The sequence below is a fragment of the Danio rerio genome, chromosome 21, assembly GCF_049306965.1.
Source record: "Danio rerio strain Tuebingen ecotype United States chromosome 21, GRCz12tu, whole genome shotgun sequence".
In the NCBI taxonomy this organism is placed as follows: Eukaryota; Metazoa; Chordata; class Actinopteri; order Cypriniformes; family Danionidae; genus Danio; species Danio rerio.
In genome coordinates this window covers 16,650,467-16,678,412 of record NC_133196.1, presented here as the reverse complement: position 1 = coordinate 16,678,412, position 27,946 = coordinate 16,650,467, and the positions used below count along the sequence as shown (strand labels likewise).

The 27,946-nt window shown below is 33.5% G+C and overlaps 1 protein-coding gene and 1 long non-coding RNA gene across 3 annotated transcripts in view; one reads left to right on the top strand and one right to left on the bottom strand.

The window, feature by feature from the left end:
• The window catches only part of sfswap (splicing factor SWAP), a 157,202-nt gene that overhangs the window by 11,728 nt on the left and 117,528 nt on the right, over positions 1–27,946 (top strand). For both annotated transcript variants that reach the window (NM_201168.2, XM_009295295.5), the window contains exons 3-7: positions 1,131–1,262; positions 6,675–6,754; positions 10,499–10,724; positions 11,728–11,834; positions 18,151–18,301. In NM_201168.2, coding sequence (NP_957462.2) covers positions 1,131–1,262; positions 6,675–6,754; positions 10,499–10,724; positions 11,728–11,834; positions 18,151–18,301 — 696 coding nt within the window. The remainder of the gene's footprint in view (positions 1–1,130; positions 1,263–6,674; positions 6,755–10,498; positions 10,725–11,727; positions 11,835–18,150; positions 18,302–27,946) is intronic.
• Positions 21,699–26,302, bottom strand: LOC141379828 (uncharacterized). Its single transcript, XR_012396674.1, has 2 exons — positions 24,668–26,302; positions 21,699–24,245 (listed from the first exon to the last, which is right to left on the bottom strand). It is a non-coding gene; the product is annotated as an uncharacterized lncRNA (long non-coding RNA).

Here is a 27,946-nt window from a genome sequence, read left to right as displayed (position 1 = left end):
TAATTCTGTTGAACACAAAAGAAGATATTTTGAAAAATGTTGGTTGCATTTGAGGCTGATTTGTACTCGACGTGTTCACTTTAGTGAGAGTGGTGACTGTGTTGTAATCGCAGTGTTTGCAAAGGTTCGCTTTAGGTGCAATCCACATGATTTCGGCTGGCAGAGCGCACAACATTTTTTGACACTTGAGCGAACAGTTTGCACGAAATCACTTTGAAGAGATTTTGTCTGAAACAGACATCTTTAAGATCCGTCCATGCGTGATCATGGGATAACCCGATGGCCAATTATTCTTGGCTAAAATTGCAACAGCAGTGGGAAAGCAAGAAAGTTTTTCTTAAAGTTTAGAAAAACTTGAGGGATAAGTTTGCTATAGTTACAGAATTTAACTTCACAATTACAGAATATGAATTAATTACAATTTCATATTTAAAACAAGTTAATAGATACAAAACTAAATAAAGTAACACATTATTTCTTTGATAACTGGAAAAGAATATTTGAACCTATCAGTTTACAATATACCGATGTCCTGTTTTTTCTAGGTTTTATTGTGATAATGGTCGGAAATGTTGGACTTGTTGTCTTTTTTGCATACAAGTAGAGGACACAAACTAGCCAGACAATAATTGTAAATTGTGGAAAGCTAAATAAAATCTTTTTTTAGTAAGTGTATTTTTTTTTTCCAAAATAAAAAAACCCGTTCTGTTGTCATTGTTTTAATAAACTTTAATAGTTAGGACTGTCAGAGATGTGATGTATCAAAGTTTGATATATATATAAAAAAAAAAATCTTATTTAAAAATATCTTTTGTGTTTAACAAGCTACATAAGGTTAAATAAATGATGACTTGAGTTAAGTTTCTCTTTAAGACTACTGCAGTAATGATTTGCAGGATCAATATTTTAACCCAACTGAAACAGTGAGAAAAACAGTTATAATTGCAGCATAAATCCATTAATCTATCCACCAACATTAGAAGTTTTAAAACTTTGCAGCATTGTGAATCAGTCATAAAATCGTTGAGAACTATAAAGAGAATATATGAGGACGCTGAGCATTGCAGATAATTCAAAAGATAAGCCGAGGATTTTTGTTCATGTGAATTTTCTTTTTTTTTTATTTGCAGAGGAAGAGTATAAAAGACTGAGTGAAGCTTTAGCAGATGAAGGCACCTACAATGCCGTGGCCTTCCGTTACAGCGCAGACTACTACGATCCCTCCCAGCCCACTGAAGAAGACGAGGCCAGCAAAGAAGCAGGTGGGATCCGTACAAGAAACCACACAACTTCAAAAAACACACACACTCACTTTGAACTGCTGCTCGCGAGTCAGCCTGAGGAGATTCTCTTTCTGAGACTAGTTTCTGTTCTCCTCAGACAGACTTTAGCCTACGAACTTCAAAATGCTCTGGGATGAAACGAGGCTATTTCCCTTAGGTCAAATAAGTATCGTTTTTAAGCCTCAAGGCACTGAAAATCTTAAAGTTTGTTGAAGAGTGCGCGAGCCAGGCTGTGGTTATGCTGAGACTGCTAATGACCAGCAGGGTCCGGCGGTTCACCACTGAAGGCTTGTAGCAAAAACATTGCTCTCTATGGCTGATTGCTTTATAAACACGGGAGCCTGGAATTAGTTTGAGTCCTCAGAGCTTGTCTTGAGTGGAAATACAGTGACAAATGAGTTTCTAAAATGAACAGTAATCATTCTTTATGCTTTTGTGCCTCTCATTCAATCCTGCTCGCACCAGCACTCTGTAGAGAACAAGACATTTGGCCCATGGCGAGCAGTCCTTATCCACTGACTTACTACAATCAAACAAACAGTCATCTAGTGTCATTGATGTCTTTTTCTTACCATGACTGTGATGAACTGTAATCCACACAGCTTTTATTCACTCAATTGAAAATCATTTACATTCATCAGCCTCAAACAGCACAACAGTCTCTTCACCGAACATCTGAAATTGCTCATGAAATTGGAAAGTACTATCTCAATTTGCTAATTTTTAATCTGATTGGCTTACTGTATACAATACACAGGATAATGTTCCACTTTGTATCTACAAGAAGCTCATGAAGTTAATAAAATGTTTAGTTATAATTCTAGTGTATTTACAAAGGATTTCTTGACATAAGGGGATTTAAGCATCCAAGTGTAGGCGGGTAGAATGAAAGCTTTTGAAGATGGTATAATTGGCTGATTTGTCAGGTCAATGGTATCTAATCTTTGAAAAGACGTTTAAACGTTTAACATCACAACATTTTAACTATTAAAAAGCAATCCCATCAAATTAATTTACCTCTGAACTACCTCTAAAATCAGTGATAGAGTGTTTTAGACCCTATCTGTTTTCAGTATCATCAGCTTGTGGATGGATTAATAAAAATGGCTCTTAAAGGACCATGAAACCCTCATCTTTCGGTTCAAGTTTACCTTTAGAATTAAAAAAAAAAAAAAAAAGCTTCATAATAGCATGGATCGCTGCTAGCAGAGGGATGCCGTTCTCCAATTCACGTACAGCGCTCTCGACAAAATGCTTGCTGCAAACTAACAGCTTTGCTTTATCGGTCCTGACAGCATTGTGGGGAAAAACATGCAAAAAACCCAGTGAATCATGGAAACAAACCCATAACGCAAGACTCTTCATGAACGGCTAAACACTGCTTACTGTAGACGAACGCGGCCTCACACGGTCATAGGGTCTCACAGCCTTCGTGCTTGCATGTGCTCTCATGAATAATTAAGAAGCTGGGTCTTCTCATTAGATTAGAAAACTCAGCTATGAATAATAATCAGAAACTGAAGCATTATCACTCCACTAGCAAGTTTGGAAAACACATATTCACAAGATTCAAAAACACAGATTTTTTTACAACTTGAAAAGGCATCTTTGGATATCTTTTGTTTCTTTAAATATAACGTAAGCCACTTTTTTTTTCCCTTTGAATGTTTTCTGAACCATAGGCTGACCAGTAGCTTTTGAAGTTGAAGGCCATTTTCTCCTTGAAATATTGTTGATAAACAAAACTAAATAAAATACTTGTAAAAAAACATGTTAAGCAAGTACATGCAAAAGGTATAACAAAAAAGTTTATGGTTTTAAAGCCTTGACTTTTCCAAACCGAGGTAAACATTAAAACTGGTTATCGTCCCATGCCTAAGAAAAGAAAAATGGGGTGAACTTTGAACAACTGTAATTACAGAATACAGAACACAAAACAAAAGTATCCATCTGGAGCTCCTCCACAGGAATCGACACTTGTTAAACACCTGGGCACTTGGAGCAGGAGCATACATTGGCCTTAAACCCATAACTTTATAAGATTAAGAGTGAAGATAATTAGATTAATAGGAGTTTCGTTTTTTTTTACTTAGCATAAAATAAAATATTTTTTAATATGGTTTATACCCAGTAAGCTGAATGTAATCATCATGTATTTCTCAAGTGGATGTCGATGGCTACCATCAAATGTTTGGTTACCAACAATTTTTGAAATTTCAGATGAGTAAATGATTTAAATAATATTAAATAGTCTGAAAAATCTTTTGGTTAAAAAGAAATCGTTTGTAGGTTGACTAACAGAACTAGATCTTTATAACTATATTTGCTGAATTATGTCTGGGAAATATTGTGTGCTTATTATTTTTGTGCTTACTAATTTCATGTAGTTTTCCAGTGTTTTCTGTTTAACCTTTTTTTAATGCCAATCAATTAGGGCTGCTTGACATTGGAAAATAATGACATTGTGATATTTTGTTTTTCTGCAATTAATATCACCATATGAATAGCATTTCACAGTATGACTAATAATAATATTTGGAAACCGTTCATAGATTTACATTAATTGTGATGATTTTGTAGAGGAGTGAATCTGCATAAAATATGATAAACATATTACACATTATATAATGGTCATTGTCAATTTTGAAATTCTTTTGTGATCTACTTCAAATTTTGACTGCTTTAGTATTCATTGCAGAAATAATTAAATGCAATTATTCTTGAAGCTACACATTTAATCATTTTTAGTGTCTAAATGGTTTAATTATTTGAACTTTTACATAGTCACATGCAAGCCTAAGAAAATTGGTGTTCTCGTCAACTACAATCCCAAGTCCACATTGCAGATCCTGCGATGTTAGTTAGTTAGTTAACTTTTGTTTGCCAATTAGTTAGTTAACTTTATTTGTCCCTGTAGGGAAATTTCATTTGCAGCATACACTCACAGAGACATCTGACATTTTACATTTGGCATTTAAATAAATAAATCATTTAAAAAAATGGTACCTCTACCCTAAATAAATATGCAGTCTTCTGGCCATCAACTGCTACTGAGGGAGGAGAAATTGAAAAACTTAATTGTTTGGGGTATAAATGATAATTTTTCCTATTTTTTACATGTTTAGGAACACAATATCAACAACCTAATTGTAATAATTGGAAGGGGCATTATAAAGGCTGTCTCTCATCATTGACAACGATGAGAGCCCTATTTAGTACTCCTTTTTTTGTGTGTATATACTATAAATGCACTTTAATTTTATTCCCAACAACTTACTGGTTGTTGTTACCACCTTCTACATTGACCTCTTCTGGGCCTTAGAAGCATTTCTATACCAACAAATAACACAAAATGTTGCAATACTTTCTATAAAAGCACTATAAAACAATAGTAAAGACAATAGTTTCTTCAAGAAGTAAATTCTCTTTTGAAGCTATTTCCTTACACAGTCAGACCACATATCCCACTTTTTTCCAATATTGCACCCAAATATTTATAATTTGTTACTAACTGAATTTGCTCCCCATTAATTAATTAATGTGTGAGGAGTTTTGCTTTGTGTTCTCTCTCTAAAATCAATAACCATCCCCTTAGTTTTAGACATGTTTAGGAGAAAGTTTGAATTTTCACACCAGTCTAAAAAGAAGTCATGAACCGGACCGCATTCTTCCTCCTCTTCATTTAAAAGACTCACCAAAGCTGTATCATCTGCATACTTTACAATATATCTATTTTTAAATGAATTTATACAAGAACTTGTATATAACTTGTATATACAAGAACTTGTATATAAAGAACTTGTATATACAAGAACTTGTATATAAAATTTATACCCCAACTAAACTTCTCTGACCACATTTCTAGAACTGCTCGATCGTGCAGATTCGCACTCTATAACATCAGAAAGATCCGATCCTTCTTATCTAAACATGCAACATCCAAACTGGATTACTGCAACTCTCTTCTAGCTGGGCTTCCAGCTAACTCTATCAAGCCTCTTCAACTGCTCCAGAATGCACCAGTACGAGTGGTCTTTAATGAACCTAAACGAGCACATGTCACTCCGCTGCTAGTCCGTTTGCACTGGCTGCCAGTTGCTGCTCGCATCAAATTCAAAGCTCTGATGTTTGCCTACAAAGTGACCTCTGGCCTTGCTCCTTCTTATCTGCTCTCACTTCTGCAGATCTATGTGCCCTCCAGAAACTTGCGTTCTGTGAATGAACGTCGCCTCGTGGTTCCATCCCAAAGAGGGAAGAAATCACTTTCGCGAACTCTCGCGTTCAATCTGCCCAGTTGGTGGAATGAACTCCCTAATTGCATTAGAACAGCAGAGTCACTCGCTACTTTCAAGAAACGACTAAAAACTCAACTATTTAGTCTCCACTTCACTTCCTAATCTGCAATTGCCTCTTTGAATATCAGACTATCTGTACAAAAAAAAAAAAAATAAATAAAAAATACTAATAGTACTAATACTTCTTAGACTTTACAGACCTGAAACTTGCCTATAGCACTTATTCATTGTTGCTCTTAGTTGTGTAAATTGCTTCCTTGTCCTCATTTGTAAGTCGCTTTGGATAAAAGCGTCTGCTAAATGACTAAATGTAAATGTAACAAAGGAGATAAAACACAACCCTGGGGGGCTCCAACTGAAGTACACTTTTTATCTCAAGTAAAACCTCCAATTTTAACCTGTTGGATTCTAGAGCATAGAAAATTGGACACCAATGCTATCAGTTTGTTGTCTAATAAAAAATCCTTTGCAAGTGTAGAAGCTAATATGCTAGGAGAAATACAATTAAAAGCATGTGACTATTGCAGATTCACACATTGCGATATCAATGCTGAAACCATATATTTTGTGGTCCATTACTATGCTATAATCTAAACCTAAAAACTAAAAACAGTGGTTGATTGATGGTTTGTCTATTGTAGCCATCAACATAAAATTAAGTGAAAATTAGGCTTGTAATATGCACTTTGTAACTACTAAATTGAGTTACCTCTAACTGTATCTTTGGCTCTAATGCACCAGCAACGTGATTCCATCTCCTGCCTCCATTTCCCTTCACACAGAGTTCAACATCAAATTTTAATGTTTTTTTTAACCTGTCCTGGCCGATTTACGGAGGCAGGGGTTGGAAGAGTGCATGGAGGCACGAGTGGTAAGCAAAGTTGATGGGGCTTGCTGTGTTTCTGAAAGTTGGAGTAATTCAAAATGATACTTAAAGTGGCGTTCTTCTAAAGTGCCCTTAGATAAAGAAACTTCATGGTTGTATCTCTCGCTCTTTCTCGATGTGTGTGTTTTTTCTCATTCTTTGTGGTTTATGGCTTGTCGATCTGATTTTGTCTGTTTCTTTCTTTTTTCCCGCCTTTGACCCTCTTCTTAGATCAAGAGCAGCTGGAGGAAGAGAGTGAAGAGCCGTTTGTGGCTCCTCCTGGTCTCCTTATCCCTCCGGATGTAGAGCTGGTGAGCATTATAAAGTATACTCATTTTGTACAATTGTGTACAATATTAAAACTCTGTTCAAGGCCAGTAAGATGTTAAGGCGGCTAAATTTGTCATGAAATGAAAACTGACGAAATTACCTTTGTTAGTGCACAATCCTATTCTTGAAGTCAACAATGAATCTGTGAAATGAGCAAGTGAAAACACAGAAAGTATAGGTTGTATCTTTAATCAAAATATGAAAATTAGCTTTTGCTCTGAAATATCGTTGAGTTTGACCTAAGTAAAATATTTTTTAGATATTTAATTTCAAACAATGTTTAGCAAAAGCTCTGACCTCGATATTGTATTTTATTTCATTTGAAAGTTGGTACACAGTTGATAGTAACTTACAGTTAATTTAGATTTATTTGATAAATAGCTGATGGCTTATGTATTATTATGTTTAAGTAAATTAAAATGTAACACTAAAGACTTAAATCAGATTTTAACCATACTTTTTAAAAGAAAATGTCCACTTAATGTAAGGTTATTTAGTGTAAATTGCTCTGGTGAACAATAATAATTTCTTCATCGCAAGAGATGCTACTTGACCCATCCATGCTTGTTCGAGTCACCAGTAGCTTTAACAAGCGTGTGAACTTTCTCTCTTTCTCTTCTTCTGTGTTATAAGTTGGGTGTCAGAAGCTTAAAGTTGTGTAGCGCCCTCTAACATCAAGAACTGATTTTGCATACTCTTCTGCTTGATGCCAGTGAAAATCGCTTGGGTTTGAATCCGTAAAAACGTCTCGTAAAGCGCTGACGATAAACGTAAACGAAAAGGTGTTTATGAGCCTTAACACTTACCAAGATAACATGATGGGCAAATTTTGAACAACAATAAATAAATGCACTACGATGTACTGGAAAAAAACCCTCTTAAAATACTAATAAATTGTAATAGATGTTTATACTTTTCTATGCTTTTTTTTTTTTTTTAAACCACTAGGTTTTAGCCATCATTAGGCCCACACGGAATCTGCGCGCACAGAAATCCGCAGATTACCTCCAAGTTTTGGCCCATCATTGAGTCTATTAATTTATTGTGTAAATGTATGTGCATATTATATTTATTCATTTTTTAAATTAATTTGAGTTATAATATTGACTAATATGAAAGTGTTCATTTGATTTATTTATTTTACTTTTTACAATATTTTCTGTCTTTTAGTAGTTATATTATATAATATGTTTACCAGATAAGTGGATCTAGATGGATTTGCATTGTAAACATTAAACAAAAGTAAAAAAGCTAATATTTTTTATTTCATTGATTAAGTTTTTAGTTATGATACTCCCAAAATAATTCTGCATAAATCTTCAGATTTTTTACAAAATTCTAAGCAGAACTGGCAAAAAATGTCTGCAGATTCTGTCTGGCCCTACCCATCATGTATAATTTGTACTTAACATTGACAATTCTGCTAAATGATGGGACATTATTTTACAGAAACGTGACATTTTCTTTTCACAAAAATTTTAAAGTAGACTCTTTACCCGAACTAAATTTGCTTTCTAACAAATGTTTGTACATTTCATTGCAGTTGAGTTTCATGTACAAAATACATGTATTCAAAAAGGCAGCAACACCAAAGCTCCAAAAAATAAACCAATTAATGGAATTAAAAAGGCTAACACAAAAGTGTAAGGTTTCGAGCACACCAGCTCTTCATCAAACCTGAAGAGCTGGTGTTCTCGAAATATTACACGCTTTGTGTTAGACTGTTTATTTCCAATAATTGGTATTTTTTTGGAGCTTTGGTGTTGCCCACTTTTGAATATATTTTTGCAGTTTTTGCTGGTTGGCTGAGGACCCAGTTAGAGTGATGTGCGTGCTTTTGTGTATTTTTTCAAAGTACGATATACATGAAATACAAAAATAAAAACTGTCTCATCCTTGACTTGTATTCATGTGGGGTATCCATATTAACTATTAATAGTGTTTTAAAAGATTAACCAAGTAATATACGGCCTCTCCACTCCACCAATAGCTGATGTGTGGTGAGCGCACTGGCGCCGTTGTCCTGTGGCAGCCGTCGCATCCTCCAAGTGGATGCTGCACACTGGTGGTGGTGCGGAGAGACCCCCCCTTATGATTGTGAAGCTCTTTGGGTGTATGGCCATACACAATAAATGCGCTATATAAATACACATTACATTACATTACAAAATAAGTCATTTTTAATAAAAAAGCAGCAATGTCACAATTTAATTTATGCATTACGACACCATTAAAACATACAGCATGAACGCATATTCATTTTTAGAATTGCTAAAGAGTACATATAACAGTGTAATTAAAATACTAATATGTTATTGTTGTAAACATTACCTTTAAGTGTCAGTGAGATGAAAAAAATATCTTGGAAATGAGTATGTGCTATTAAATGTCCACAATCCATATCAATTATTACCATATATGTTCAGATAGTGTGGTTGAAATATATTGTTCATCCCTGCGTGCATTTCCCAGCATATTAGAATGAAATATGTAGTTGATTTGTTTTTTGTTGTTGGATGTCATGTCTGATCATTTAAACCTCAATTTTGTAGATTTGCACTCTTTAAGAGGCCATTTATAACTGTGGCAGATAAAGATTATTCTCTGTTCTTTTCCATTCAGAAGAGTTTGATTGTAAGCTATAAAGGAATACCTTTGTACAAGCCGTGTGCACACGGTGGGTTGCTAACGTCAATCTGTACAAACCAGACACAGGCTTTTATCTCCGCAGGATCCCTCATTTGGAAGCCACATACAATCACTGATGATTTCTTTTTTACTGTGCCTGTAGCTGAAAGCAAGTTGATCCCTCCAAGTTATACTTCTCTAAAAGCTCAGGAGTCTCCATGTCCCTCATTTATCCTCTTAGACCAGGGATTTGTCATCACTTTCCCCAAGGCCTTACTTGAAACATGGCAACACAAATGCTTCCCCATCCAGTGTTGCAACAACATACCTCAATCTGGCTATTTTAAGTTGATGGGAGACGTATTCGTTTCAAGGTTGAAGGATTAGTTCAAACCTTCAGCTTCTCAGGCTTGAAAACCCCAATTAGTTTCAAGCCTGTGAGGTGCTTTGAAGGAGCATTGTGAATTATTAATCCTCAGCTGCTCTGATTACCTAGCTTATTGTACAGCACATAGCTCGAAGCTACAAAAGATCTGATTTTGAAGACAAACATTGGGTTATCTTCGAATTAGCAAGTCATGATTTCTATCTCTTGGTCTCTGGGGCTTTGGAAGCAATAGAATCTCTGTTTACCTGGACACCGGAGCTCAAGTGGAGGCCTACGAAAAGTTCTTCTCATGCAATATTCATACTCTATTCCCCTAATGAATGATATGTGTCATTTTCACATCCGTAACACGAATGAAAGCATTTGTCATTCAAAATACTGCGTCGTCATAAATCAGCTCAGCACATGAATATGATTTTGTCTGCAGCCTGAAAGATTTGTGACTCTTTCAAATCTGCATGTGTTGCAGGAAAGGAATTAATGACGTCCCCGGTTAGATTCATGAAGCGCCGCTCACACATAAATTGTTTGTGTGTAAACTGCAGTAGCTGGAAATCGCCTGAAGACATTGATGATAAATGTTCTATACTAGTTTTTCCCTTTTGCAAATTTTCTAATTAATCTTTATTTACTTTAAATGCCCTGTTCTCTTAGAAGCCATTTCGGATTGTCAGTCTTGTTTACCTCATTCCTTTGCCATCTATTTCAGCCTGCGACCACCAAGACTCATGCTATTATCGAGCGCACCGCCAACTTTGTATGCAAGCAGGGGGCCCAATTTGAGATTGTGCTGAAGGCAAAGCAGGCTGGCAACTCCCAGTTTGATTTCCTGCGGTTCGACCACTACCTGAACCCTTACTACAAGCACATTCTACGAGCTATGAAGGAAGGGAGATACACGCCGGCTTCAGAGGGCAAGCAGGACCAGCAACAGGGTATGTTTTGCATCGGGTACGGTTTATTACAGGGGTTGGCATCTTATGGCGCACCTGCCAATTATTCACATGCAAGCAGCTAAGAAAGTATTTAATTGATAGTTTTCAGTCACATGAACTATTCGGAGATCTGGTGGGCAAAAAACAATGGGCTGTAATGGCAACTACACTGGGATCTCCATAGAAACACAGCACAATTTGCTTATTTCTATCCATTTCGAGCTGTGAATATTTAGATCAGGGGTTCCCAAACTTTTCAGCTCGCGACCCCCAAATTAACAATGCCAGTAGCTTGCGACCCCCAATATCCTCTGAGGTGGTTATAAATACAGAAACCTTGCATGCAATGGGACGCACCCAAGTCTATTCTTCGTTATATTTTTTAATGTATGTCAGTGCTGTAAATGTGCCAGAAAGTTTAACCTGGTATTATAAAATCAATCTGCTTCATCTGACGCTATTGCTGAGTCTTTAGTATAATGTAATTACCTGAGGGGTCGCAATCCAATAGAACTAGTAACTATAAGCTACTATATTAACTATACAGTAGTGTATATAGTAACTGTAAACGACTATTTTTTTAGTAGGTTATGGATTAAAATGGTAATTCTTATGGTTTAATAAAAATATATAGATTTTTGGAAATCACCACGTGACCCCCCCTTCATTGTCCCGCGACCCCTTGGGGCGTCCCGACCCCCACTTTGAGAACCACTGATTTAGATCACATATAAACGGAACAAAACCGATATATATAATCACAAAATGTAAATCGTGTGAGCCTGTGATCCATGTACTGCACTTTAAATATGCATAGAAAGAATAAAGTTGCTGTCAAAATAATGTTTCACAATAGGGCTTTTTTCCACTGAGTTTAAAACTATGTTTTATGTATGGTTTTGAGTATGATATATTTTACAAGAGTTGAATTCATTTGTTTTTAGAATAACAATAAAATCTTATAAGTTGTCAGTTAATAACCCAAACAATTTTTCTTAAACAGAATCAAAGTCAGATGAATCAGATGACGATGACGACGGGGATGGGAACTACCTGCACCCGAGCCTGTTTGCACCCAAGAAGTGCTCTCGTCTGGAGGAAATAATAAAGGTATGGTTTCAAACATTCTCCATGTGATGACAAACCTTGTGCCTTGGATAAAATGCTAAATCATTACATGTTCCTAAGAGCCAAAAGACAGATGACGTGTAATTTTACACCCCGTTATGCACTGCACACTAAGCTCTTAAAAAAGATTATTACCATTAATTTCGAATGCAATTGATAAGTGTTCAAAGCCATACATTTATGTCAAATTACTCTTAAGTTGTTCTATTTCTTGACAGAACTGGGCCTGATATGAAAGCATCTGACATCAAAGTGTTCTCACTTTTTTTCTTTATTTGTTCAAATAAGGATATGAAGTTCTCATCATAGCTTTGATTTCTTCATCTAATATTCTGTATGTTTAATCTGAGTTGCTCTGTCATTTTTTTAAAGAGAGTGCCACTGAGAGGCAACAGAGATAAAAGCTTGTAAAATAAACTTATGTTATCTGATTTGGTTTCCTAATAGAAATCTTCGGCTTTTGGCTTAATGGTAGAAAGTTAGATTTTCAATCATGAACTAAAAAAAAAAACTTTATATATTTATTTATTTATTTAATTAATTTAGCCAATGCCAGTGTAATTATTTAGCTTGTGTTTAGCCTGTGGTTGTTAAAGTATGTATTAATTTGAGTGTTTTGATGTTTAAGAGCCTAATGTTTAAGTTTAGGTGTTTTAACATTTATCCTAGGTTTTTAGATCTCTCTGCATGTTTTTTTTACATCATGATATGGTGAATTGATAACCTAATAATAGCTCAGGAAACCAGTCCTGCATTCTTAAATGATGGAAGCAGGTTTAACAGGTTTGCATAGCACGTTAAGATAATCTACATTTACACTCACTATGCCAGTATTTTTGAAATATTTTAATGTTCATTTTATTCAAACAATCTATTGAGATTTAACAAAATTGTGACAATATAATACCATTTGTGTATCTTTAAAAGAAAAACAACAGCAACAACAACAAGAATGCGGTTGTTTCAGTTAGTAACAGGTTATTTCAGATAGTAAAACATTAGGAAGATAAGATAAAAAATACATTTAATTTATAGAAGATTATCATTTGGCAATGTTAATTTATTTAGTATTTTCCCATTTAATTTAATAAATTGCTGAAATCTGAATTTGAAAGGATATAATGACGTATATTAGGTGTTTAAAATGTTTTTTTTATACACGTGTGTATATTTTTAGTGCTGGGCTAACATTAATCGTAAATAATCTCATCCAAAATAAAAGTTGTTTTGATACATAATGTAATATTATGTGAAACACACACACACACACGCACACACACACACACACACACACATATATATATACACACACATACACACACATGCATACAGTTAAAGTCAAAATTATTAGCTCCCCTGAATTGTTATTTTTATTCCATTTCTGTTTCTTGGAGAGCAGATTTTGTCAACACATTTCTAAACATAATAGTGTTAATAACTCATTTTTAATAGCTGATTTATTTTATCGTTGCCATGATGGCAGTAAATATTTTACTAGACATTTATCAAGACACTTCTATACAGCTTAAAGTGACATTTAAAGGCTTAACTAGGTTAGTTAGGTTTACTAGGCAGGTTAGTGTAATTAGGCAAGTTATTGTATTATGATGTTTTTTTTTTCTATAGACTTTTTAAAAAATATATAGCTTAAAGGGGCTAATAATTGTGACCCTAAAATAGTTTTTAAAAAATTGAAACTGCTTTTATTCTAGGCGAAATAAAACAAATACTTTCTCCAGAAGAAAAATAAATATTATCAGACATACTGTGAAAATGTCCTTGCTCTGTTAAACATCATTTGGGAAACATTTAAAAAAGAAAAAAGAAATAAATCAAGTGTTTAATAATTCTGACTTCAACTGTGCATATCTATGTAATGTATATCTAAATATAATTAAGCATTTTCTCAAATATATGCATGCATGTTTGTTTTTATATATGCATAATAAATATAAACAGAACTAGGGCTGGGCGTTTAATCCAACAGTAATCAAAACCTATAATAGTGTACCTATGATAGTTTACCCTTTTATCAATCTGATTTTTGTCGCATATGGGGTCACATGACCCCACTCAGTTAGCCACACTTTGCAGCGACATCTGATCTCTGGTCTAGTAGGACGAGCATTGAGCCTTATTTTGCACTTCATTGACAGTGATTGAAAGTTGCGCCAGAGATGCCTTGAGACGGCATATTTTCCATTGCATTCAAATTATTATTTACATTCAAATATTTGTTTACAGAAGATGCAAGAAATGCAAGAGTTATTTTATTTAGAAGAGATACCGCTTTTTTCAACTTTTAATATGAAAAGCACTGAAAATAATTTATTTGTTTTCAAAAGTGCAAGTTATTCATTTTCACTTTTTCAATAATAAAAAAATGACTGTTGGTTTTAGTTAATGTGTGTTGTAATTTCATTTGTTCAACAGTGATGTTTAATAAATAATTATAGTGTGTGTTTCCTTCAAATATTTTAAAATCCAGTAAAATTCCTTCATTCAGAAATTTCTCTCTTGTAATATGTGAGCATATGTACGGCACAAAACCTGTCAGTGAACTATAGGGGCAGAAAATAAAGTAAATGAATAAAATAATCGTTTATTAATTGTAATAGAGTTAAAATTTTCAATAAATCAAGATTTTAAGCAAAATCGCCCAGGCCTACACAGTTCAAACACATACATTGTCAAAACAAACTTTTATTTTATGCGATTAATTGCAAATCATTTTTGCCCAGCACTAATTGTTAATCATATATTATTAGTATCTCTTTTATTATATAATCTATATTATCATATATGTTAATAATCTGCACCTATATTATTATATATGTTAATATATAAATCAACACATCAACGTTTTAATGAAAAAAGAAAAAGGTTATTCAATTGATTCAGTGCAATATGTTTTTAAACATAATAAGATCTACGATCATTGGGTGGCAGGTTTTTAATTAACAAAGCTTTCTACAGCTGTACCGATGCATGTGTTGCTTTGTTTATCATTTTTCAACCCATTTAAATTATGCTTCCCTAAAATAAAGTAAATCACTTTTGTAATTTCCACAAGACCTCATTTATGTTAGCCAGCTAAATGACTTCCCTGACATATTGAAATAATCAGGCTTTGCAACAGCAATGTTCAATCAATCACAGAAAACTAGATGCTTAGGTAAATGCAATGCATTCAAAACAAAACTTTTTGGACTCTGTGATCAATGGCTTTGCCGTACCGCCATTCTTATGCATGCTTTTGTCCTTTCTCATTCATTTTTTATAGTCTGTAAGAATGGGAATATAATAAATGGAATTTCATACGTGCTGTCTAGGATTTTTTTTCAAACCCAGAGAGCTCATTCATTGGAAGCTTGAAATATGAGCCCTTGAGGAATCATTTCTGCAGGTGTGATGAATATTCAAGAGGATAGTCAAAATTGTAAAACAGCACCCCTGGTGGTTAAAATTAACATTGCAATTTTCAGCTGAATAAGCATGTGTTGGAGCAATAGTGCAAAAACAAAAATGCTGTCATCACTTTCATGTTATATCTTAGAATATACGTTTTTATTCACTGAGCAACAAGCCGTAAAAGTGAATTTTAAAGACGTGCTGTCATGGTACTCTGTAGACATTTGTCGAGACTAGACAGAAATTGTATTGGAAGGCAAAAAAAGCTGGTGAAAGTACTTAAAAGGTCACCTCCTTAGGGGACAGGAGGAAATCGAGTGAAATTGCGTGTTCAGCATGTCGTCTAAAAAGAAGTGGACTCACAGGGAAAGCAAAGAAGCGTTCATGCAGGACGGCAACAAGCAGAAGTGATGACAGCATGCAGAAGTCTATAAAGCATGGAGTGACATCCAGTGGCAGGAAATACTGGGGAGAGACAAGAGTAGACTTGAAATCTTTGGACGTCCCAGTGTGTTAGATGTCTTATTCTTGCAGTGTTTTACTGGCCACCTCATACACTGTTGGAGCTCTGCCTCATATGAACTGGGGAAAGAAGCAAATGTAGCCAAACACTGCTTGAAGCTTGGACCGATTTGCCAGGAAGCTACCTGGAAAAAAAGAACTACAAAATGTTGAATTGCCTCCAAAGGGACCACACAAAAATACTGGCTGGTTTTAAAATCAGATTTATAGGCTTAAAGCAGTCATGTGGTTTTACTTGCAAATACATTTCCTTTTTTCCCTTTTGTTTTTAAATAGGTGTTTTTTTCTTTATTAAAAAAAAAAAAATGTTTTTAAAAGAAGCCTGTTCTGTTCACCAGTGCCACATTTCAGTGGGAAAGTTAATGTAAAATATAATGAAAGTTTAAATTATTTTTTTTCTAATTGGATGTAGTTTTAAAATGTTATTTATTCACCTGATTCAAAGCTGATTTTTCAGCATGATTTCTCCAGTTTTGATGTCCATTAGAAATCATTTTATTGTTCTGATTTGCTGTGCTGTTATGATCTGTTATGTTATAACAGATCAGATATATCTGTTATTGGGTCTTAATGGTTAATAATGATTCTTATAATTAGCAATGGTTTCAGACTTCATAGTTCTGTGTAAATGGATACATATTATTTTTATTATTACTATTTTTTTTTAGGATTTTTCACCTAAGTTGTAATGTATGGAATACTGTTTCTGGGTCCAAGCCGCTACTCATTTGAATTGAGAAAATATTTATTTATGGCCACTTTTTAGTCATATCACGCGTTAAAGTCAATTTCTTGTAAAATCATGGACTACACAACAGTCTCTAGACTTGCTGCATCACAGACACCAATATTTTAAGCTTTTATAAAAAATGTTTAACTTTCTGATATTAGGTATGGACATACAGCTGAAGTCAGAATTATTAGACCCCTGTTTATTTTTTCTCCAATTTCTTTATAATGGAGGGAATTATTTTAGTACATTTCTAAACATAATGGTTTTATTGACTCATTTCTAATAACGGATTTATTTTATCTTTGCCTTAATAGTGAATAATATTTTACTAGATATTTTTCTAAACACTTCTATACAGCTTAAAAAGACATTTAAAGGCTTAACTCAGTTAATTAGGTTAACTAGGCAGGTTAGGGTAATTACGCAGATGGTTGTATAACAGTTGTTTGTTCTGTATACTATTAGAAAAAATATAACTTAAAGAGGCTAATACTTTTGACCTTAAAATGGCTTTAAAAAATGTAAAACTTCTAGCTGAAGTAAAACAAAAAGGACTGACAAATAGGAAGAAAAACTATTATTAGACATACTGTAAAAATTTCCTTGCTATGTTAAACATAATTTGGGAAATAAAAAAAAACACACACACACAAAAAAACAAACAAAAAAACAAACAAACAAACAAACAAACAAACAAACAAACAAACAAACAAACAAACAAACAAACAAAGTGGGTCTAATAATCAGGACTACAGCTGTATACACTACCGGTTATACGTTTGTGGTCACTTTTTGTTTTCATATGTTTATCCAGGCAGCATTTAAATGTAAAAAAAAAGTTAGATTGTTAAATATTTATTACAATTTTTTATGTCTGCTTGCTTATTGTATGTATGATTATGTATCATTGTTGGTTTTAATTATTATTACTACCATTAATTATAATAATAATAATAATAGTAATGATAATAATAATAATAATAATAATAATAGAGAGAGAGAGAGAGAGACTTCAGTAGTTGGTTTTGGTAATATTCATCCTTGTGCTAATTAAAGCACTTTGTAAACATTTATTATTGCCATTTGTTGAGCCTCCCTGTACAGTTGGATAGAGAAGTTGGACTTGTAAGCTTTTAATTTGCAATTTGATGAAAAGCAAGTTTAAATAAAATAGAAGTATACATTTTTTTTGTAAATTACATTATTTCATATCACTTTCACTTTGAACAATTTCTTGTGTCCTTAGTGAATAAAATTGAATAGATTTTAATAGTATTCAATTCAATCACGATTTACACAAAAAATATGAAGAAGCACAATAGTTTAGCTTTTTACGGCGATAATAATAATAATAATAAAATTAATAATAATAAATGTTTCTTGTGCAGCAGATCATGATAATAGAATGAATTCTGAAGGATCATGAACTAAAGACTATAATGAAGATACTTAAGTCACAGGAATAAATACAATTTTAAACAAATTATTTGAAGAATAATTCATACTTTTGATGTTTAACTATGTTTTTTAATGTTTATACTCAACAGAATTGGCTTCTCTTAAACACATAACTTAAACACAAAGCTGAGGAGAGTGCACAGGCCATTGACCATATGTTATCATGTGTTGTAGCCTCTGCAGGTCATTGATCCAGATCACCCGTTGGCAGCACTCGTTCGGAAAGCCCAACAGCAGAATAATGGCACCGCAGCGCTGGTAACTAACGCAGAAGAAGAGCATCAACCGTCAGCAGTGGCCACACAGGCTGAATACACCTCTGACCGTGAGTATACCGACACATTCACAGCTGATATATGTGGTTCAACAGAAGGTCATGGACAAGGTTTTTAGAAGATTCAAGTGCTTAGGGCTTCACAGGGAATGTAATAAAATCATGCTATCTACTCGTTTCTTATTAGATCAATTAATATCAAGGTCCCTAAAATGATCTATTATTATTATTATTATTATTATTATTATTATTATTATTATTAGCAGCATTAATATTATGAACATTCTTATTCTTATTAATAATAATGCTACATATTATTAATGTTTATTATTATTATTATTATTATTATTATTATTATTATTATATTATTAACATTACTACTAATAATTATTATTAGCTTTAATCACAGCAATAAATAATAATAATAATAATATTATTATTATTATTATTTTATTATTATTAGTTGTTTCTTAGTAGATCAATTATCAGCAATATCCACATTATTAATTCTATAAATTGTTAATGTTATTATTATTATGTAGTAGCATTATTATTATTAATAAGAATGTTAATAATATTAATATTATAAATAATAATAATAAAAATAATAACAAAAAACAACAATAACAATAATAATAATTATTTTTATAATAATTATTATTATTGTAATTGTTTTATTATTTTTGTTAATAGTATTATTATTATTAACATTATTAATGATATCAATACTACTACTACATATTTATTATTACTAACATTAATCCTATTATTATTATTATTATTATTATTATTATTATTATTATTAATAGTTATAATAATAAAAATAATAATAATATTAATAATAATAAATTTTATTCAAATTATTAATAATTTTATTATTATAAATAAAAATATTGACATTATTATTAATATTAATAATATCACAAATATAATCTTCATTCATTCATTCATTTTTTTCTGTGTAGTTCATTCCACAGCGGAATGAACTGCTAACTTATCTAGCATATGTTTTACGCATGGGATGCCCTATATTTATAATAAAAACAACAACAACAAAAATAATAATAATAATAATGCTAATAATAATAATAGTTATAATAAAGTGTAAAAATAATAGTGCTGTTTAACAATTTCACTAGCACATTTCATTATTTTGATTTTATTAAATACATTTTAATCTCTATTATTATTGTTATTATTATTATTATTATTAGCATTATTGTTAGCATTAGTAGTAGTATATGTTGCAATATCAGTAATTTACCTGACCAAGATACTATATACATAATGAACATGATTGGAACTGATGTGGACCCCCTCAACCAAAAAATAAAAATGTCAATTTCAGTTGCAAAAGAGACCTTTTTTTTCACTAAGCCGACTTATGGAAATTGCTGCATGCATATTTTACGATGTGCATAAAAATATTTACCCTGCATCATATACTGTAAGTCATTGTGCTTGCTCTAGTGTAAGAACGGATTTGTGTCTTAACACATGGTGAGCATAAATGGGCTTGACATTAGCAGTGTATGCCAAGACCTAAAATGCTCCATAAAACTTGACACAAACTGAAACTGCAGCACGAGCCAGTTCTTTTTGCCTTTTTTTCCCCTTTTTTTTTGGTGGGTCTTGGCACGTCTTATGCTGATGAACAAAGACAATACGTCCTTTTGAGAAGAGCTTTAATGGAAGTAGGTGAGGACCATAATATCAGCTCTTTAAAGACTCTGGCAAATCATTAACATCTTGAATTATTTTTAGGATGATTGCTTTTCAGCGTGTCCTTGAGTGATCAGAGCAATGAAGCTGACTCTTTAATGCCAGCAAAGTTCATTAAATTAATTACTAAATTGCGCCCTGCTTATCTTTACTCAGTAATAATTCAACTTTAGCACTTTTAAGGCAGTTTTACTTTGACCTCTTGGATTTATTCTCACTACATCCTCAGATTTTGAACACCATAAACAATCACGGTCCTTTGCCTGCTTAAATATATTAAGTTATGGTGTCTGGAGTTTTTTTTTTTGTGGTTTTACAGTGATAACAGTTGTTATTATTGTGTTAGTGGTTTGGAGTATATTTTTGGTGCAAACACTATGTTGAGCTATTTTGACAGTGTTTGCTGTACATCAGAGGGATTGTTTTAGCTGGGTCGTGAGCTCATGGTTGAGTGACTCTTCTGAGCCAGTTCTTTAAAATGAGTCAAACCACTCACAAATGAGTCACAGATGAACCCGCTGATCTAAAATGAATTACTCTCTCATTGAATCAGCTGGAATGGGTTTTGAGGACTGCATTAATGTCCTATGAAGTTTCACTCTTTGATTTTTTTTTTTTGTTGGTTCCATTTTGATGGTTAGGATGAAGTGCTGTAATCAAAAGAACATGGCTGATTAATTGAAATTATGAATCGTAATTCAATTTAACAACAATTTATTAAGAGTTTTAATATAAGTTGTTGAGGACAACAATGCTTTTTTTTGTAAATTCTGGCAAATCAATATCATCCTAAATTATTTTTAAGATGATTGCTTTTTGTTCGTGTGAGTGATTGGAGCAAGGAAGCTGACTCTTAAATATGTGCAAAGTTCATTGAATTAAATACAAATTTGTGTGCTGCTTATCTTTGTCCGTTCTAAGTTACCTTTATATAATTCGAGCAAATTTTTTTTACCACTTGAGGGCTGTTTACAGCTGGTCATGTCATGCATTGTTTTCTTATTGGATAGCTATCCTATTTTTGGATTTGCAGATGTAAATGCCCTCAGAAACGCATATGAAATGTATAGAGCAAGTAGTTTGACCAATATCTGCCGTTTATTGTTCCTAGTAGGGCTGGGCGATTTGGCCTAAAATCTAAATCTTGATTAATTGGACATTTTAACTCGATTACGATTAATGAACCATTATTTTATTCATTAATTTATTTTTTGTCCTCACAGTTCACTGATAGGTTTTTCTACAGTAAATATGCTCACATATTACACATGAGAGATTTCTGAATGAAGGGTGCACTACTGGATTTTGAAATATTTAAAGGAAACACACACACAATCTACTATCTATGATTATTTATTGAACGTTGAACAACTGAAATTAAAACACACATTGCCTAAAACCAACAATCAGTTTTTTTTCTTATAAAAGTATTAACGAATAACTTGGACTTTTGGAAACAAAATTAATTATTTTCAATGTTTTCAAGAGTATCTTTTCTAAATAAAATAACTCTTGCATATGCTGTATATAATGTTTTAAATAGTGCATTTCTTGAATCTTCTGTAAACAAATATTGTAATGTAAATAATAATTTTATTGCAATAGAAAATATGCCATCTCAAAGCATTAGTGGTGCAGCTTCCAATCATTGTCAATGTAATGCAAACGTTCAGTGTGTAGATACATTTTTCAAGAGCTGTGCCTGTATGCGACCGCTCAAAGGCTGCGCCGGACCATACTCCTGTGTTCGACTAGAAGTATAAATCAGCCGTATCATGTGACTCCACATGCGGTAGGGAAAGTAATTAAAAAAATTGTCCTGAAAAAATGTGATTGATTATAGGTTCTGAATGTCAATATTGATAACTTTTAGATTAATCGTTCAGCCCTAATTCCTAGTCATTTCTTCCATAGGCAACAGAATTGTAAGTTCTAAAACGATCACAAAAACCAATGCATTTCTGCATAACATAACACAAAATGAAACGTGCAACACCACAGATGACAGTTTGATATGTTTGTTTTATTTTTTCCATTTCATTCTTTTGAGAATATAGTGTTCTTTTACACACACACACACACACACACACACACACACACACACACACACACACACACAAATACACTTCATTGGACACTTCATTGTACACAATGATATCACCCATATTACCATATAACTGCAGGTTAACCATTCTTATATATAATAACTTTAACTGTTAATTAAAGGGATCATCATCTTATAAAGTTCTGATTTTAAATGTAATTTAACAATGTGCACCTTTTGTGCAGCTGCTTTGAAACGATTATTGTGAAAAAAAGCAATAAATAACAAATAAAATAACTAAATAAACTTGAATTGAATTTAGAAAGGCACAGTGCTTTGTTTTTGGAAGAGTAGGTTATGCACAAATTAATACTAACCCTTTACAGTTTTGAATGATGTCTTGCGAGTATCTGTAAGGCAAAAATAGATGTTTCATTTAGCCTGTAATGAGTAGTCGTGGAGCTGCCTGGTACGCTTGTGCTGATGTTTTACTGGAACGCAAGTGAGGTAAAAAGCCTATAGCGATATCAAATCATTTCTATGCTTAACATATAAAGCTTCTGTTTCTGTAACAAAAGCAAAAAATAAAATGTGGCACATCTGATGTTTTAGTTAACATAACCTATTTTTGCATTTAGTTCAGGGTTTGAAGATCACAATAATATCCATTTAGTGGAGACACATATTTAGTGAACACACATGAATTGACCAGGTGTAAACTGGCCATTGGATTTTTTTCAATACATCTTCAAATTTCAGACTTTTGATTTGCGAATTAAATGTCATTCCAATGAGTCTGTAGGTTTGTCTGTACCAACATCTGCGCCTAATGAGTGAGTTTTGATACACAGATGCATGCTTTCTCTACAAGGTGCGAAATGAGTGTGCCTGACGCTCAAGAATGCAGCTCAGAACCAAAGCGAAAAAAGTAATAAGTGGTAATTTGGAATAAAATTGGATTTGCGTGATATTGCAGCCCTTGCTAGTGCTGTAGTACCTGACATATTCTGTAAGTGAGCAACATGATGGAGCTAGAATGGTTCTGTTATAATTTACCAGGCAAATAGAGCTTTGAGCAGTGTAGACAGATTTGCTGATTGTAATGGTAAGAGAACATTTTTGTTGCGTCTACTTTTGTGTAAATCTGTTCAAAACAAATAACTGTTTTGTTTTGGCGGCTGCCAAGAGGACAGATGTGAAGTGACAGTTTTGATTTACTGTAGTTAATCATATTATTTGTGGGTTGCGCAGTGGATAGCACTGTCACCTCATAGGGAAATGTTTTCTCCGGGTGCTTTGGCTTCCCCCACAGTCCAAAAACCTGCGGTATAGGTGAATTGAATATGGTATATTGGCTTTAGTCTGTGAGTGTGTGTTAATGGAAGAGTGTGTGTGAATAGGAGAGTATGTGTGGCTGTTTCCCAGAACTAGGGCTTGCATGAGTTAGTGTACTCTCAGTGCTGGGTTGCGACAGGGAGGGAATCCACCTGCAAAGCATGTGCTCAAGTAATTGGTGGTAAATACCTCTGTGGTGACCCCTGATAAAGAATGTAATAAATCAAAGGATTAAATAGGTATTATTGTATTCTAATTTTGAAGCTTTTTTAAAGCCATTGTTAAACCAAAATGCTTTAAGTAATTATTTTAGGGGGTTTTCAAAGACAGAAAAGAAAGGATTGGGACCAGAGAGAGGGGAAAGGTCGGCAAAGGACCACGTGCTGGGAATCAAACTTGGGTCATTATGAGCACCTTGGTGCTATATGTCGGTTCACTTAACCACAAGGTAACTATTAATGCACTTAATAGTGCATTAGTAGTAAAACGATGCACTTAACCAAAATTACTATTAATAGTATTTTTGATAGTACCTTTAACCCTTTAACCACCAAGAAAAAAAGTTTGGATTGCATTTCTTAACACCTTATGTCGCTAGTTAACACACTCATTTTTTTTCAATGCATGACATAATTTTTAAAATATCAGCCTTTACCAAATGGTTGATGTGTCGGTTTATGGTAAAAGTACCAGAATTAATAGATATACTATGAAAAATCTGACAATATAAAGTGTAAAAAAAACAAACATTTTTGAACACTTACTCGCCTTTATTTTTTGAAGTATGCCATAAAATATTTTAGATTCTCATTTGACATGTTTTTTTTTTTTCACAGTTAAACCAAAATCAAGTGTAGGAGTATTATTAAGTGTATAGGATTATTTTTGTTTGGTCTTTATATATATATATATATATATATATATATATATATATATATATATATATATATATATATATATATATATATATATATATATATATATATATATATATATATATATATATATATTGTGAACCAATAATGCTGTGTAGTGTATATCATTATTAAAAACAGTCATTCTTTAAATTACTTTATCAGTCATTGGTTAAAACAGTAAAAACATGGTCAACCCTCTTATTGAGCAGCAGTTAAAGGGATAAGTGTATTATATGTTTTAGTATCAATCAAGTATTTTGTGATTAATGTGATTGTAAATTTAGGTAATTTATTAATGAGATTTTCTATTAAAGTGTTTGTAATTAGATTAATCATGATTGATAATTATTATTAAAAAGCCTTCTGTCTTTTTGGTAATTTTTTTTGTCTTTTTTATACCAGCCAGACAAATTTTGATGACAGACACAGGCAAATTAATTTTGTGCAGAGACGAACACAATTTGTGTACTTCAAAATTGACTTGCATTTAGTTTTATTTTTTATTTACATAAGTTTTAGTGATTTTAATACTTTAGTTATACATGTTTATATATTCATAGGTAATTAATTTTAGATGTAAGGTATAAGGGGTGTCATGGTAGCGCAGTGGGTAGCACAATATCCCCACAGCAAGTAGGTCGCAGGTTCGAGCCCCAGCTGGGTCAGTTGGCATTTCTGTGTGTTCTTTGCATGTTCTCCCTGTGTTTGCGTGGGTTTCCTCTGGGTGCTCCAGTTTCCCCCACAGTCCAAAGACATGTGATACAGGTGAATTGGGGAAGCTAAATTGTCATTAGTGTGTGTGTGTGTGTGATTAGGTGTGTATGGATGTTTCCCAGTGATGGGTTGCAGCTGGAAGGGTGTCCGCTGCTTGAAGCGTGATGGAGAGCTTGGCAGTTCATCCCGCTGTGGTGACCTCAGACTAATAAAGGGACTAAGCCGAAAAGAAAATTGAATGAATGAATGAATGTAAGGTAACAGCACTGGTTATTAGACGAGTGATGATTGATAATTACAATTACAATACCTTCTGTCTCTTTGTTAAAATACCATTTACACTGTTCCAAGTGTCCACTTTATAGCAGCCAGCTAACTTATGATCACAGGCACAGATGGATTTATTTTGACCAAAGAGAAGAACAGAAGTTTTTTTGTCTTCCAAAACCCATGGTGCTAAAACTTCTATTTGCCTTTAGCTGTACTCTTGCTTTAACTCTGAAGGATTTAAGGTACTGTGGGGAACGAACAATTCGCCTTTTATTGGAAGTAGAGAATTTAGTGCTCAGCTGGTGAAACACTCAAGCTGGGACCACTGATTTGTCTCAATTAGCCTGACTGTAGGAGCTCTGCTGGTTTCTTGAGGGAAGTGCCATAGGATTACAGTGCCCAAAGGCGCTTCGGCGGGCCAGTTTCTCAAAAGAAAAGCTACTTTGACTGCAAATGTGTATTTTCGAGGATTAACAGCATGACAAAGAGGTTCTATGGGCTTAACCACAGTCAGCCTATAATCTCTGTCCAAATGTGAGGGTTATTTTTTCCAAGACTCTGGCCTGTATCTGAGGTTTGCTGTGTTATTTGTCTTTGAGGGACGCTTGGCAATGAAATTTGAAGTTGGGTTAAACATTGTTCTCTCTCTGCCCGACTCAAGTTTGAATTCGTTCCCCTTTTTGATATATTTAAACTGGCTGCTATCAAGTTCCAACCATGTGGTACAAGGAATGCACAAAAAGGCTTTATGAAAACAGATTCAGTTGGTTAACTAGTGTTGGGATGTTGTGAAGTGCACACTCAGCAGACTTGAGAGACATACACAGCTGGCTGACCTCAAACCTTCTTAGATATCCTTATTTGTGGCCATAGCAAACTTCATTCTGCATGCCATTCTGCTCATTCATCCCAGAATGCTTTGCTGATTGTCATCTTTTAGCCATCTGACTTTAAACCAAACTTGTAAGACAGTGTTTATGTTTCCATTCAGAGCTGTAATTTTACTTTGTGCACAAAATTGAATTGGCCAAAAAAAAAAAAAAAAAAAAATTTATATATATATATATATATATATATATATATATATATATATATATATATATATATATATATATATATATATATATATATATATATATATATATATATATATATATATATATTTGCAAATAAAGTGCTTTTCCATCCAGTGTATTTAAGGGAATAAAATCATCACTTCCTTAAGAAATTACTGGCGTATTTAAAAAAAAATATATTAAAATTTATGTAAGCTGAGCTCTGTTTTGCCGATGTAGTAAGTTGCATCTTAGAGTGGCAGACGATACACAATAAGGCGGCCATTAACCGTTTTCTCAGAGGATGACAAAGCTGACAAAGCTGCTGCAGCTCTGATACAAGTTTTATTGACATTTATTGACAAATGGGTTGCGGGTCCATTCCTTGGCAGTCCCTCACTGGGCCTATCCCTTTCACATAGCAACTTTCCAAAGACATCTATTTCTTACTCATTTTGCCAGCTTGCGGGTTAATTTTTGGTGCTCAACTGATCGAGATGTAACCGAGGTCATTTTTAAAAAAATAAAAGATTGTATAAAACGGAATAAATAAATGATTTTGTGTGTAGCCTGGTAGCAATTAATCCACAAACCGGTGCCGGTCTGTGACCAGAGGATTGAGAACCACTGCCTTACACCTTGACCCATTCTTAAACCAACTCATACCAACAAACCTGCCAATAACCCTATATGTATCCAATCTCACGAGCACTAGAAGTGTTCTGCATTACGTTATGAACATAGAAAATACATTATATTTCTTTTTTGATTCACGTACATAGTAGTTAACGCCACATAATATAAAGTGGGAATAAATGTGTTTCCATCACAGTTTTTTTTTTCTAGTAATTATTTTTGGGGGTTTTTCCACATTTAATTGGAGAGGATAGTGGAGCGTATAAAGCAGAAATTATGAGTAGCAGAGAGAGAGGGCAGAGATTGGTAAAGAAGCTCATGCCAGTAGTCAAACTTGAGCACCATATGTGGGATATTGGTGCTGACATACACATCTTCAAATAGGATAAAACAATAACCTGACTCATCCAAAACAACCTTCAGGGGTAAATAATGTATTGGTGCTCTTTGGATATGGGATTCTTAAGGTATGCAAACCAATCATCAGTTCAAGGCACTGGAAAAAGTGGTGAAAAGGCCTTTAGTCACATGGTATATTAAAAAAAACTGCACTCACGTGCAACTACCCATGGCAGCAAACTTGCCTTCATGCTTATCTGACTCAATTTGAGCATATATGTTACGATGTGCATTTTTAAAATGTATACATTTATACATCCATTGCCACATAATGCACATAAAATGTGGATGGAAGCATGGCTATTGCTCTTCTGCTGAACAGAGTCGACCGTTCTGTCCATTTCACACCGCTAGAACAATTAAAGTGTCATTTGAGCAGGGTTCAGCAGACCTCAGTGATCCGCCTCCATTCTGCTGGCATGATTAATGCAGATTATTACATATGTTGACAGTGGGGAGCTCTGACCTTTGAACTGCTCAGTTACTGGACTAAACTGCTGCCAAAACTGCTGTCCCTGCAGAATAACTTGTCTGCTTTTATATAATGAGCCCTGATGCTCTGATTTTTTTTTTTTTAATACTGAAAACAATTGTGGTATTCTCA